The following is a 15,451-nucleotide window of genomic DNA, read 5'->3' on the forward strand; positions in this document are numbered from 1 at the left end:
CACGGTTCGTGAGGCTCTTGATCTCAGCTCAGGTCAGGGCCTCACGGCTCGTGAGTTCAAGCCCCGAGTTGGGCTCTGCGCTGATGGCGTGGAGCCTGCTTGGGATTCTCTCTCCTCTGCCCCTTCCCTGCTTGTGTTCGTTCTCTCTCTCTCTCAAAATAAATAAATAAACTTAAAAAAAGAAGAAGAATATGGGCTTTGTTTATAGCTGTTCTCTGAAAAATGAAACTGTTTTGGTTAGGCCCTTATGGAAACGTGGGGAAGGAGGAAGAAGGGACAGTTACCTGAGTGAGGACTTAGCCAAAAGCTGAAGGATTATCTAAACTGCATGTTTTGTCCAGAAATTGGGGGCGACAGTTACCTTGACTGGGCTCAATTTCTGGCCAAGTTTCACAGACATGATCTCAATCAACTCCTATCACCCCACCAGCCAAAAAAGTGAAAGGTCCATGAAGGGGTACTCTTTCTCTCCTTTTTTGAACCGCTATAATTCACATGAAAGACTGCAAGAATAAACATGGAAGTGGAGGGGCCAAGAGGTAAGACTTGTTTTTTTTTTTAATTTTTTAATGTTTATGTTATTTTTGAGACAGAGAGACAAAGCGTGAACGGAGGAGGGGTGGAGAGAGAGGGAGACACAGACTCTGAAGCAGGGTCCAGGCTCCGAGCTGTTCAACACAGAGCCCAGTGCGGGGCTCAAACTCATGGAACTGTGAGATGATGACCCGAGCCGAAGTCGGACGCTTCACCGACCGAGCCACCCAGGCGCCCCACGTAAGACTTGTTTTGAGAGCCCTGTAGTTCCAGCCCATTTGTACCTTCTTGGCAAACCTTTGGCAATCCAATCGCCCTTTCTAGGCCCAAGTCCCTAATTTCAAGACAAGGAGAAGCTCAAAGAAATAAACATGGGGGCTCCTTAAATTCACCGAAAGACCTTAGGCCAACAGGAAATAGAATGCCAAGAAATACATGCCTTCCTGCCTGTCAGTTGGTTTGACTGCTGAGCATTTTGTGGAAGAAAATCTTTTCCAGTCCTAAAAAGAATTTGTTTTTATTTAAATTGGTAGGCAAGGTAAAATTTGGTAAAGTGGGGGGTAAATTGGTATACTTGTTAATTTGGTGGGCTAGGATTTTCATTATAAAAGCCCCTGATCCTTTCTTTTTTAATCCTTTTTTCCCAGATATCTTAATCTAGCTCATTACTTGTTCTCCCTGAGAACCTTCTTTTTAAGTTTCCTGTTTTCAGTTGTTTGGCCATTTTGGTTTTGTAACAGCACAGTCGGAAGACGACAGGCTTCCACAGAATTTTCCAATCTGCAGCAATTCCTACTGCCCCCCCCCCACCTCATTGTCACCTATTCACCCAAAGGGACAAATCCACTCATCGGAAGTGAAAAACCCTCTTTGTTAAAGTCGGTCTCCTCACCTCGCAGCCTCTTCCTCGTCTCTCCTCTTTTCTTTTTTCCTTTCTTCCTCTAGTTCTTGTAATTTTAGCCTTTCTTGATTTCTCCTCCTTATGGCTCCTTCGCTGAAATGTTTGGTCCTATCAAACATAACCTGCCCACAAACAATGCAGAGCTTCATTAGAAAAGTTTGCCAGCTGGCTGGGTATGTCCCAGGTCAGTGAGATGGAACGGGTATGTACATTACCATCCAAAACCCAAGGAGTTCAAAATGCCCTCTCTGCATCCCAGTGTCCAGATGGTTCCGCTGCTTCGTGGTCACCTGCCAAACAGCCCTGTAGAACTTCCTTTGGCAGAACCCTTGAGGAGCTCGAATATAGCTATAGATGACATCACGGTGTCATTTTGGGCACAGGGTCTGAGGGATGTGAGTATATTACCTCTGGTTTGTTATAGCAATCAACTGAGTTCATGTATTTTTTTTTAATCATCAGAGACAAAAATAGTCAAAAAAGGGGGGGGGGGGAGCAGAGGGGGCGGGGAGCGAAGAGGCAAGAAAACTGACCTAATGGGATACAGACGTCGGACTGTAGTGATTATTAAGCTACTTTGCAAATCTCAAAATAAAGTGAAAGTCAGATCGAGGCACTACAAACAAATTTGCTCGAAAAATAAAAGGAGACAGAAATAGCCCTTTTAAATATACACAAGAGGGGCGCCTGGGTGGCGCAGTCGGTTAAGCGTCCGACTTCAGCCAGGTCACGATCTCGCGGTCCGTGAGTTCGAGCCCCGCGTCGGGCTCTGGGCTGATGGCTCAGAGCCTGGAGCCTGTTTCCGATTCTGTGTCTCCCTCTCTCTCTGCCCCTCCCCCGTTCATGCTCTGTCTCTCTCTGTCCCAAAAATAAATAAACGTTGAAAAAAAAAAAAAAATAAATAAATAAATAAATAAATATACACAAGAATGATAAACACCAAATTCACAATCATGGCTATCTTTGAGGGGAGGAAGGGGAATGGGGTCTCCTCTCACTGGTGATGTTTTCTTTCGTAAGCCGGGCAATGGGTACATGGGTGGTCACCATGGTACGTGTTATATCTTTTGTCTGGCTGAATAGCTCCTAATTTAAAAAGATATATTTTAGGGGTGCCCGGGTGGCTCAGTTGGTTGAACGTCTGACTCTTGATTTTGGTCATGATCAAAGGGTTGTGGGATCAAGCCTCAGGTTGGACTCTGTGCTGAGTGTAGAGCCTGCTTAAGATATTCTCTCTCTCTCTCTCTCTCTCTCTCCCCCCTCCCTCCCCCCCCCCACTTGCACGCACTCTCTCTAAGAAGATGGCCAAGCATTCAGACATCGATGAGGTGGCATGACTGGACAGACAGGATGATCTTGAAAGGAAAGCATCCAAGCTTGTTGAGGTTACGTTCCAACAATTTACCTGACAGACATCCTGAAAATGTAAGCTGTTGCCCCAAGAGGACAGAGGGAGTAAACCGCTCTCCTGTGGTTTCAAACTGCATGTATCCCTCTCTCTCAGCAACTCATCAAATAGAACAGGCATACGAGACAGTTCCATAAGGGCCAGAGGAATTCTTCAGTGCCCTGGAGAAGTTAGGGCAGAACCCCGGATAATAACAAAACCCCAGCCAGCAGCATGCCTGCTAGCAGAGAATGTTCAAATCCGGATTATTTTTATTCCTAAACATCCATTTATTAGTGACAACACAAATCTCCACATTAGCTGTCAATCAGAGCCTATCTGTCAATCAGATAGGAAATTTATTCTAGATGCTTCCTTCCAGCTTTTGCTCAGGACCACCTGGACAGTGGGGAATGAAAGAAATTCTGGCTCCTTCTTACCTTGATGTTACAGGCCAGAGCTTTCCCATCATCTCCTTTGAGCATTAGCTTCATACCTCGAAGGGACTCCATGGCTTTTACAAAGTCCGTCGACTCCTGGTACTGTATAAAGGCCTCAAACGTCTGCAAGCCGAAGCCGAAGCCCCCGAAGTTCCCACCAGTCGTCACTTCTCGGTAGGGGTCTAGCATAGGGATGTCCACATTCTTGATCTTTCCAAAGCTTTCAAAGACCACCCGGAGGATCTCTTCACAGGGCTTCTCCCCGCTGGAGCCTTTAGGTGCAAACCACTTGCAGGGCAAGCCTTCAAAATATATAGAGTCGGGGCTCTTATCCTGGTCCTGCTCTTCAGCCCCATCACTCGATGAGGCCTCCTTCTCCCTGGGGAAGCGCTCCCACTCTCCCTGGGCGTCCGTAGCCACTACTTTTAAGTCTGTTTTCAAACCGTTTAGCTTGATGATCTTTCCATGTAACTTTGCCTTCAAGATCTGAACCAGACTTCGCGTTTCGGCCTCCCCCTCGAACCGGATGAAGTCCTTGGTACTCTTAGAGAGCCGGACTGTGGTGAACTGATCAGGGCAAATTAGGCTCTTAAGCTGGTCGAGAACTTCCCAGTTGGAGAAGGGTCTCATGGGTTCTGAGCTCTCTGGGAGCAATACATTGATCATCAGTTTTGCTATGGGCTTGAGGTAGAGGTGCTGAGCTGCACAGAGCTCTGTGGCCTCAGAGTTATCATACACCACGGTGACCGTCATGGTAGCCCCCGGAAACCTTAGAGGGTGAGAGAGAACATTTTCATACAGATGGAGCAAAACACGGATTTGGACTTCGAAGGCTGCTAGCATTCCTGGACTTCAGGTCAACTGATAGGGGAAAGCGCACTTTGGGGAGAATGAAGACAATAGCTCGCATTCGTTTAACGTGTTTTAGGGGTTTCAAAGTTTCCGTATACAGTTGGCCCTTGCACGGGACGGGGGTGAGGGGCACCAACCCCCCCTCACCCTCATGCGGTTGAAAATCCACGCATAATTTTGGCTGCCCCCAAACCCAACTACTAATCGCCTACTGTTAACCAGAGCCTTACCGACAACAGAAACAATCGAGGGACATATATTTTGCATGTTATATGGATGTTATATGGATGGTATACTATATTCTTACAATGAAGTAAGCTAGAGGAAAGAAAAGGTTCTTAAGAAAATCAGAAGGAAGGAAAAAAATGGGGGCACCTGGCTGGCTCAGATAGTGGAGCATGCAACTCTCGATCTCGGGGTTCTGAGTTTGAGCACCGCATTGGGTGTAGAGGTTACTTTAAAAAAAAAGAAGAAGAAGAAGGGGCGCCTGGGTGGCTCGGTCGGTTAAGTGTCTGACTTCGGCTCGGGTCATGATCTCACGGTTCATGAGTTCAAGCCCCACGCTGGGCTTTGTGCTGACAGTGAGGAGCCTGCTTGGGATTCTCTCTCTCTCTCTCTCTGCCCCTCCCCCACTTGCGCACTCTCTCTCTTTCTCTCTGAGTGAATAAATAAACTTAAAAAAAAAAAAAGAAAAGGGGCGCCTGGGTGGCTCAGTCGGTTAAGCGTCCGACTTCGGCTCAGGTCATGATCTCACGGTCTGTGAGTTCGAGCCCCGCATGGGGCTCTGAGCTGAGTGCTCGGAGCCTGGAGCCTGCTTCCGATTCTGTGTCCCCCTCTTTCTCTGTCCCTCCCCCACTCAACGCTCTGTCTCTCTCCCTCTCTCAAAAATAAATAAACATTGAAAAGAAAAGAAAATCATAAGGGAAAATACATTTATGGTACTGTACTGTATTGATCGCAAAGAAATCCGTGTATAAATGGACCCGCATAGTTCAAACCTGTGTTGTTCAAGGGCCAACTGTACTGTGTTTCAGTTTCCTTCACTGAAAAATTGAGATTCTAGGATTTCTGAGAGGATTCAATGAGCAAGTACATGTGAAAGCTTAAGAATAGTGCCCGGCACAAAGGAAGTTCTCAATAAACACAAGCTATGATGATTCTTTATTTGTGGCAAAAGTGTTATTTTATCTCATTTGATTCACGAAGCAACCTATAAGGATTTTCATGCCTGTTTTACAGATAGGGAAATTCAGACGGATTCAGAAAAATTCAGTGACTTGCCCATACATTGAGACCCCAAGATTCCAAATCTTCAATCTATTGCATGATTGATCTCAAAGGTCAAATCCCAGAAAAACTGGCTGGGGATACTACAGAAACGAAGCAAGGATAAAACACCCATAGCGCATTCGGGAACACGCACCTGATTTAACATCCTTGGTCCAGGTTGGTTTCTAGGTCTTACGTGGACATATCCACTCGTATGCTCCCAGTCTATTGACATGAACTAAACTGACCTCTAAGTTCCAATGCAGAAGAACCATCCTCTTCTAATGAATGACCAAGTGAATTTGCCCTTGACCTAAAAATCCCCCAAACATGAGTGCCTGCTGGCATTTCCTATTAACAAACTCTTTTAAGCTGCCCAAGGTGCCCCAAGATTACAAATACTGGGAATCAAGGATTTCTGCTCCTATTTGCTGACTTCAAATAGCACTTTCCAATAAAGGAGTTTTTTCTAAAGTGGATATATCCAGAGTCTATAAAACCTGAGTTTCTCATGTTTTATGTCAACTTCCAATGTCAACTTCTGAGAGGTTTAGACTCAAGCATACACGGCCAGATGATAGAAATTCTAACACAAAATCTACTACTAAATCTTGGTTAACTTTGTAGGTACATAATTCTTTAATAACTGTCCATAAAGGACAGTCCAAGTCAATTTCCTTGAGGAGACAAAGTTTGCGTAGACTGTTTTTTTAAAGGCCTCCAAAGGTTATATCTAAGATATTAAGGTTCTTAGAAATTCTTATAATAGCAACACTGAACTGGGGTGTTATGAAAACAAACATGCTCTCTTTCTCCAAAAACATTATCTAAATAGCAAAATGAGGGAAAAAATCCAGTTACTTTGCTGCAACGTGCAACCTAAATGAGAGTCAACGCTAAGCTCCTTTAGGGGAGAAAAATTAATTTGATATTCAACTAAGATACACAGAACTCCCAAATTCATCTACAGTCAATAGGTATTTGTTTACACAACCTAATTCAAAGCAACAGCTTTTAAAAAACCTTCCAGAAAAAATACACACAGAGTAGTTAACCACTTCAAAGTGATCAGGTTTGTCATGCTCTCCCCATTTATTCCAGTGACAAGCCTTTGTTTTAAACATTTCAGAATGCTTCCTTTTGGATTGATTTCAAAGTCTGGGTTACATTCTTTTAAATAGCCTCGACGGGGGTCAATTTTGAAATTCTTTTATCATGGATTTGATATTTAGAAATTATCAAAAATTACCTAGAATTGGGGCGCCTGGGTGGCTCAGTCGGTTAAGCGTCTGACTTTGGCTCAGGTCATGATCTCACAGTTTGTGAGTTCGAGCCCCGCATAAGGCTCTGTGCTGACGGCTCGGAGCCTGGAGCCTGCTTAGATTCTGTGTCTCCCTCTCTCTCTGACCCTCCCCCCGTTCATGCTCTGTCTCTGTCTCAAAAATAAATAAAAATTAAAAAAAAAATTACCTAGAATCAAGAACGTTGAATAAAATGGTTGACTATAAAAAACAAACTGATTTTCTTAACTGGCTTATAACCGCCTCCCCCCAAAAAAGGAGATTCTAATAAAGGCTCTGATTCTTGCTTTTTTAATTCGTGGGTACATCGTTGGAATGAGTGCAGAGCTTTGAAAGATGACAACTTTGAAGGACAACAGTCATTTGAATGTGGTGGTATAAGAGTTGTAAAAGTAATCGCAAGTTTCCACCCAGCCCCGTATCTGTACTCTGCGATGTGACTTTGAGTTACTGCTATCAAGAGATAGAGTCAGGGCGCTTGGGTGTCTCAGTTGGTTAAGCGTCTGACTCTTGATTTCGGAAGATGTCCTAGACCAGCCAGCCCCCAGCCAACCCACCAACTGACCACTGACACGTGAGCAAGTACAACAGTCCTGCCAACCTATAGACTTGTGAGAAACAATAAATCCCTGTTGTTTAAGCCACTAAGTTTGGGGATGGTTTGTTACACAACAATAGCTAACTGATACATGTATTGAACTCTTAATCCGTTTCAAGATATACAATTACAAGGGCACCTGGGTGGCTCAGTCAGTTAAGCGTACGTCTTCAGCTCAGGTCATGATCTTGTGATTTGTATAAGTTCAAGCCCCGCGTCGGGCTCTGTGATGACAGCTCGGAGCCTAGAGGCTGCTTCGGATTCTGTGTCTCCCTCTCTCTCTCTCTGCCCCTCCCCTGCTCGCGCTCTGTCTCTCTCTCTCTCTCAACACTAAATAGATACACAATTCCATTTAATAGTCTTTACACAAACGAATAAAAAGTTATAAAAGCCAATTCCTGGGAGAGTTTTGGGAAGAAAAAAACAGGCATCTTCATATCTTGCTAGAGACCATGTAAATCATCTTTTTCTGGAATAATTTAGCCAAACAAACCAAGAATCATAAAAATTCTCATCTCCTTTATCAAGTAACCTGCTCTAGAAACTTATCCTAGAGAAATAATTTAAAATAAAAAAGCATGGGCGTCTGGCTGGCTCAGTTGGTAGAGCATGCAACTCTTGATCTCAGGGTCATGAGTTCAAGCCCCACATCGGCCAGGGAGCCTACTTTAAAAAACAAAATCAAACCTGCTCAAAGCCACTCATTACAGTGTCATTTGGATATAATTTTGTGCAAATTATGTATGCACAGGAATAAAGTCCAGAAATTGAGTTATGAATTTTTTGGAAAGTAGTTTTTCTTTTTAATTTTTTTTTTTAATGTTCATTTATTTTTGAGACAGAGAGAGACAGAGCATGAATGGGGGAGGGGCAGAGAGAGAGGGAGACACAGAATCGGAAACAGGCTCCAGGCTCTGAGCCGTCAGCCCAGAGCCCGACGCGGGGCTCGAACTCACGGACCGCGAGATCGTGACCTGAGCCGAAGTCGGACGCTCAACCGACTGAGCCACCCAGGCGCCCCGGGAAAGTAGTTTTTAATGAAACATTTACTGATTTAATCAAACTTTTAATAGATGCATTTTTAGTCACTTGTTTAAAATTATGACCAGTATAAAAAGATCTTATTTAAAAATTTCTTCTACTTAAAATTAAATTCACAAAGACGACTAAAAATCATCACCGTTTTGAGATTCAACATATGCCTCACACCCCTCACAAGGATGATTTCTACATAACAAAACAAATTTCTATACTTTACCCACATCTCTCCACTTTCCTGAAGTGTAAAAAAAAAAAAAAAAAAAAAAAAAAGGCTCTTATCAAGTTTGGAGAGAAATGAGCCAAATACCATTTTAAAGTGTTTGATGAACCGTGTTTTTGACAGTTTTCAAAAAACTGGCTATCGCTTCCGTCTCACACGGAAGCGAAAATAAGCAGTAAATTCTACAGCAGAAGCCATAACTCGGATGACTACAGCCAACAGCAAGACGGTCTCAGTGAACAAAGTAAACTGAGCAGAGACTGAGGAACGGACCAATCTCAAAGGGCAAGTCCTCCTCAGCTCCAGCTGCAGTGAGGGGAGAAGGGCCAGGATCGGCCAGAACACCTGTGTCTTCCAGAAGCACCAGAAATCCAGGTCCTTACGTGAAATCTGACTTTCAGATGTTGGCAATCAATTTAAACGATTTAAAAGCAGTGCAGAGTACAAATAAACACATCTACAGGACTCTCTGGCCTGCTAGTCCTTGACCTCTCTGCTCTAGAGTATTGTTCTCAGCTCTTTCTCCAGGGATAAGACCCTACCTAGACCTGGATTAGGAAGCACCTAAGCTATTTTCTGACCTTCCCGAGATTGGTCTTAAAAACACAAACAAACAAACAATAATGACCCCCTTTAAAGTTCCCAACGCAGCCCCCCCCCCCCCCCGCCCCGAGTCGGAGGAGCACATGACTCTTGATCTCGGGGTGGTGGGTTCAAGCCCCAGGCCGGGTGTACAGATGACTTAAATAAATAAATAAACTTTTAAAAAATAAAATAAAATCCCCACGGCCAACCCCTGGCTCCCCCAAATAGTAACCATAATGAATTAGACAGTTGTCCTCATACCTTTCCCTGTTGTTCGTGGGCTTTAAAATTAAATGTTCATGAATATTTCATCTTAAAATACTCTCCCAGAATAGGGAGCTAATTTTCCAATCTTAAGCATAGCCCTTTGGCTAACCAAGGACTTCCTTCTTTGTAAAATTTCAGTGGCTCTTGACAGTCTCCCGACTGTACATCAGTGAACACAACTATTCACACAACTATTCACATCAGTGTACACAACTATTCGCTGTGCCTTGGGTTTTCCCTGAACTTTTGGTTGTGCCTTTGGGTTTTTTTTTTTTTTTCTATATGCAATATTCTTCAGCAAATAAATCATGTTTAAAATGGCAAGTGTAGGGGTGCCTGGGTGGCGCAGTCGGTTAAGCGTCCGACTTCAGCCAGGTCACGATCTCGTGGTCCGTGAGTTCGAGCCCCGCGTCGGGCTCTGGGCTGATGGCTCAGAGCCTGGAGCCTGTTTCCGATTCTGTGTCTCCCTCTCTCTCTGCCCCTCCCCCGTTCATGCTCTGTCTCTCTCTCTCAAAATAAATAAACATTAAAAAGATTTTAAAGAGGTCAAGTAAGGGGAGAATAGAGAAGTGTCCACTAAAAATGTTTTTAAGATTTTATTCTTAAGTAATCTCTACACCCAACGTGGGACTTGAACTCACAACCCCAAGATCAAGAGTCACATTCTCTACCAACAAAGCCAGCCAGGCCCCCCAAAAAAGTGTCCACTGAATTTGGCAGCATTAGAGGCTGTTGGTGATCTTAGCAAGCATGGTCTTGTGGACTGTTGAGGGCAAAATCCAGATTGTATTAAGTTGAAGAGTTTAAAAGAAGTAGAGAAGCAGAGATGGTGTGTAGATTAGGATTTTAAGAAATGGAGCAGGGGCGCCTGGCTGGCTCAGTCAGTAGAGCATGTGACTCTTGATCTTGGGTCATGACTTCAAGCCCCACACTGGGCGTACAGCTGAAGGAGGAGGAGGAGAAGAGGAAGAGCAGGAGGAGGAGGAGGAGGAGGAGGAGGAGGAGGAGGAGAAATGGAGCAGTATCTGGAGAATATTATAGGGTCAGCTGAGGCTTTAAGGATCAAGGAATATAATGTATGAGAAAGTGATTTGGAAATTGTAACTTGCCACAGATGGGTAAAGAGAAATCCAGAAAGAAGATGGCTAAGGACACAACCCAGGGGGACACCCTCATTTAGAGAATGGAGTGAAAAAGACCTACTGAATCAGAATTTCAGGGCATGATGCCAAGAATTTGAATAGTCTTAAGCTCATGCTGTATTGTTTGGAAATGTTTCGTTTACGAAGAACCTCACCATAACTGATAGAACCATTCCTCTTGTGGAGGGTCTGGGTTATTTTCCCCTTGTTTCTATTGTGGATAATGCCTTTATAGTATACAGTATAGGGATAAGATTGTGGGTTCCAGAGCCACACTGCCCAGGTTTACATCCCAACTCTCACCGCTTACTAGCTGTAATTTGGGGCAAACTGTGTAAGCCATCCATATGTCAGTCTGCTCAATTTAGTATAAGTGTCACCACAGTGTATCATTTCACTGATGTAAGGACCAAATGAGCAATTGTAAAGCGCTTAAAAACGGGGCCTGGCACACAGTAAACACTTAATAAACACGGGCTATTATTGTTAATATGTATCTTTGTGAATCTAGAGTCAAACTTCTGTTGCACTATTTCCCCAGGATAAAATTTCAGGTTGGGATTACTGCATATGTGGAACTTGAGAAACAAAGCAAAGAAAGGAAAAAGGAGACAAACAAAAAACCAGACTCTTAAACACAGAGAACAAACTGAGGGTTGCCAGAGGGGCGGCAGGTGGGGGGATAGGCGACATAGATCATGGGGACTGACAGTGTACTTATGGTGATGAGCACTGAGCAGTGTATGGAATTGTTGGATCATTTTATTGCACACCTGAAACTAATATAACACTGTATGTTAACTACGCATCGATAAAAAGGGATGACAAAACAATAATAAAATAAAAAGACTGAGGCATGGAGAATATGGTCAATAAGATGGTAATAGCACTCTTTGGTGACAGATGGTGACCACACTTATCGTGGTGCGCACTGAGTAATGTATAAAGTCATTGAGTCATTATGTTGTACACCTGAAGTTAATACAACACTCTATGTCAATTATACTTCCATTAAAAAAGTGTCTAGGGGTGCCTGGGTGGCTCAGTCGGTTGAGCGTCTGACTTCGGCGCAGGTCATGATCTCGTGGTTGACGAGTTCGAGCCCCGCGTCGGGCTCTGGGCTGACAGCTCAGAGCCTGGAGCCTGCTTCGGATTCTGTGTCTCCCTCTCTCTCTGCCCCTCCCCCGCTCATGCTCTGTCTCAAAAATTTTTTAAAAAGTGTCTAAAAAACATATATCGGGGCGCCTGGGTGGCTCAGTTGATTGACCAACTGCAGCTCAGGTCATGATCTAGCGGTTCAAGAGTTTGAGCCCCACATCAGACTCACTGCAGTCAGCGCAGAGCCTGCTTCGGATCCTCTGTCCCCCTGTTTCTCTGCTTCTCCCTCCCTGCTCTCTCTCTCTCTCAAAAATAAATAAACATTGGGGCACCTGGGTGGCTCAGTCAGTTAAGTGTCAGACTCTTGATTTCGGCTCAGGTCATGAGCTCACAGTTTGTGAGATCAAGCTCCTATCTGCTGACAGCACAGAGCCTGCTTGGGATTCTCTTTCTCTCTCTCTCTCTCTCTCTCTCCCCCTCTCTCTCTCTCTCCGCCCCTCTCCCCTCTCAAAAATAAATAAATAAAAGCAACACTTTTTGTTTTGCTTCGTTGAAGGATTTCATTTTTAAGCAATCTCCACACCCAACATGGGACTTGAACCCACAACCCCCCAAGATCAAGAGTCGCATGCTTGGCCAACCAAGCCAGCCAGGCCCCCCTAAAAGCAACACTTCTGAGACCACCTATTCCTTAACAGCTTTGCAATGGCAAACGAGAGCTCCTCCAACCTTAAAAAATTGTAGTCATTCAACAATGTTTACACAGCGTGCATTCCAGCAGTATCTTGTGTATACAGCTTTACCAAGGCATTTCACTCAACATGCTCCCAATGCCAGGACATTTCTAGCAGATTCTCAGAGAAAAAGATTGCTCTCTCTAGTCATCTGTCCGCCTCTTTTTCCTTGCCTCTATACCCAGTGGCAAAGCTGACCAAATCGCAGTAGCATAAGAGAACAGACATAAGAAGCCAGTCTTGAGATGCTCTCACAAGTGTAAAACGGTTGTTTTAACCAGCAGTGAAAATTCCAGAAATTCTGCATCCAAGGTCCCTCTAATACCTTCCTTCATCTCAGAAGATACTTAGAGAGATTCCTCTGCTACATCTCAGGGCTCTCAGATCAAAAGTATAACTTTACAACCTTAAAAGCATTTGAATCATAAGCATAAGTGTCCATCATTCATTCTCTCTCGCTTTTACTCACACTCATAAATATTTGCTATCGGAGTGCCAGCAAAGCCATTTCAACGAGGCATGTTTTTAAAAACAGTGGGGAAAAAAATAGGACCATCTGCACAACTCCATATCCTCTTTCAAAGTAGTTCTTTGCTGCCTTTCTTTTTTCTCCAGGCCTTTGAACCTTAAAGTTAGTCATTTTGAAAGCATTTCAGATGTATAAAATTGTATCAACATATTTATAGGCAGTGGGGCAGCCGAGACGTATATGGATCAAAGCAACCTAGCCAATTTCCAGGCTCCTGGCTAGTACACAGTCCCAGTGAGCCTCGACCAAATAGAAATATTCCCTGGCTCTCCAGCCAAGAGGTCATGGATACATATTCACGTGTTTTGACACATCCTTAACCCAAACAGCAATTTTAAAACTGAGGCTGACCATATGCTCTGATCTTGAAAAAACTAAAAGTCACATGATTAAAATGAGTGGCAGTCAGTGTTGCAGTAACAGGAATAGAGCCAATATAGGACGCACAGAATGACTAAATTTCCAACTCAAGATGGTCCTAGAGGGCTTATTGGGGCACTGGGGGCTTTTGGAACAGACAAAAAGGGACTTTTGGAGAGCCATAGCCATTCAGCAATGATACATTAGTGGCCATACCGGAGTCCTGCTGAGGGAGAATCTCTTCTGCCAGCACTCAAAGAAAATCTGTTCTAAGGTATAGGAGGAAAATGGTTTTATTCTGTAAGCTTCAGGTGTACAATATTGTAATTTGACATGCGTATGCACTACAAAGCGATCACTCCCAAAAGTCTAATTACCATCCGACACCCTACAATTGACCCCCTTTACCCCTTTTGCTCAACCCCCATCTCCTTTCCCCTCTGGTAACCACTGATCTGTTCTCTGTGTCTATGGATTTGTTTTTGCTTTTGTTTTGTTTGCCTGTTTTCATACGGTTTGGTTTTTAGATTCTACATATGAGTGAAATCATATGCTATTTGTCTTTCTCCTTCTGACTTATTTCGCTGAGCATAATACCCTCAAGGTCCATCCACGTTGTCGTAAATGGCAAGATCTCATTTTTTATGGCTGAGTACTATTCCACTCTGTGTGTGTGTGTGTGTGTGTGTGTGTGTGTGTGTGTGTGTGCGCGCGCACATACATATCACCCACATCATCTTTATCCATTCATCTTTAATGGACAGTTAGGTTGTTTCCTATCTTGGCTATTGTAAACGATGCTGCAATAAATACAGAAGGGCCTGTCTTTTCAAATGACATATGGCAGTTCTAGTCTTAATTTTTTTTGTCCCTATTTCAAGAGGTCATACTAATGCGTCCTTTGTCTGATAATGTTTGTAAAAGCAAAGTGTTTCTAAAGCCACTAAAAAAAAATCGACCCAAAGAAAGACTTGTAGCAGGCCTTTCCATGCAAATGGATTTACATAACTCTATATATTGGTGAGGACAGGAGCAAGGAAGCTTTCTTGGGGTGTGGGGAGGGGGGGAGCTATTTTTTTTTTTTTAATAAGCACACAGCAGTGAGCAGAGCCAGCTGACCAGTCCTTTGGTCTTTTGCCCCCTTCTCAGCACCAGAAACATTCTTGAACACCCCTCTCCAGACGCTTCCAGCCAGGAACACAACTTTGTACCCTGGATTAATTTACCATAACACCACTACAGTAGACTTCTTGCTTTCTCTTCTTGTGACACAATAAAAGCTACCAGGGATTTAAAGCAATGCGGCTGAGTAGCTTTCTTTTTGTCTCACCCACTGAACAGTCAGGACGTTATCCGTGGGCAATGCGTTTCACGAAGGCACCCGTGTTTTACTTCTCAGTTTTACCTTCACTGTCTGAGAATTACCAGCAAAATCCCTGCCCGCAAGTCGCCACCTACCGGGGAAAAGCAACCTCTCCGTGAGCCGGTGCTTGGTACGACTAAGCAGTTTCTCAAAGCAGCAGTATTTCCCAACCTTTTGAAAATCCCAAGGCAAACTTATTTGAATACGAGTCCCATGAAGAGGATATCGCCCAATACCTTATGGCGAAAATGTGATCAAGGAAGGAAAGATTGGAGAAGCCACAATGCATGTGAACTCTTCGTGGCAGCCTGCTGTGTCGTGGCATCTTGACCACAGAACACTGCCAGGGAGAAAGGAGTGCAAAGTCAAAAGAGGATGGAATGGTTTTTAAAAAATAAGACAGGGGCGCCTGGGGGGCTCAGTCGGTTAAGCGTCCGACTTCGGCTCAGGTCATGATCTCACGGTCCGTGAGTTCGAGCCCCGCGTCGGGCTCTGGGCTGATGGCTCGGAGCCTGGAGCCTGCTTCCGATTCTGTGTCTCCCTCTCTCTCTGACCCTCCCCCGTTCATGCTCTGTCTCTCTCTGTCTCAAAAATAAATAAAAACATTAAAAAAAAATTAAAAAAAAAATAAGACAGCGGTATATTTACGACTTTCAGCATAAACAGTGAAAACAGATGTCGAGGTGGTCAACACGTTGTTCATTTTTCGTGCCTACAGCAAATTTCTGTAGAAATTCCATATAGAGAGAAACCCTACACAAGTGCTAGAAAGACTGAGTATATATTTGGTAAGCTAGTCCCCTTCTCTAGGGAGTTGCATTTTCCAATTA

The 15,451-nt window shown here is 44.0% G+C and overlaps 1 protein-coding gene across 1 annotated transcript in view; it reads right to left on the reverse strand.

Annotated features, from left to right (window-relative positions):
- The window catches only part of LOC121025387 (A-kinase anchor protein 17B), a 28,464-nt gene that overhangs the window by 7,474 nt on the left and 5,539 nt on the right, over positions 1–15,451 (reverse strand). The window contains exons 3-4 of the mRNA XM_040467929.1: positions 3,263–4,031; positions 1,427–1,557 (exon numbers count right to left, since the gene is read on the reverse strand). Coding sequence (XP_040323863.1) covers positions 1,427–1,557; positions 3,263–4,015 — 884 coding nt within the window. The 5' untranslated portion in view covers positions 4,016–4,031. The remainder of the gene's footprint in view (positions 1–1,426; positions 1,558–3,262; positions 4,032–15,451) is intronic.

The sequence above is a fragment of the Herpailurus yagouaroundi genome, unplaced genomic scaffold (genome assembly GCF_014898765.1).
Source record: "Herpailurus yagouaroundi ecotype Mexico unplaced genomic scaffold, PumYag 67641, whole genome shotgun sequence".
Classification (NCBI taxonomy): domain Eukaryota; kingdom Metazoa; phylum Chordata; class Mammalia; order Carnivora; family Felidae; genus Herpailurus; species Herpailurus yagouaroundi.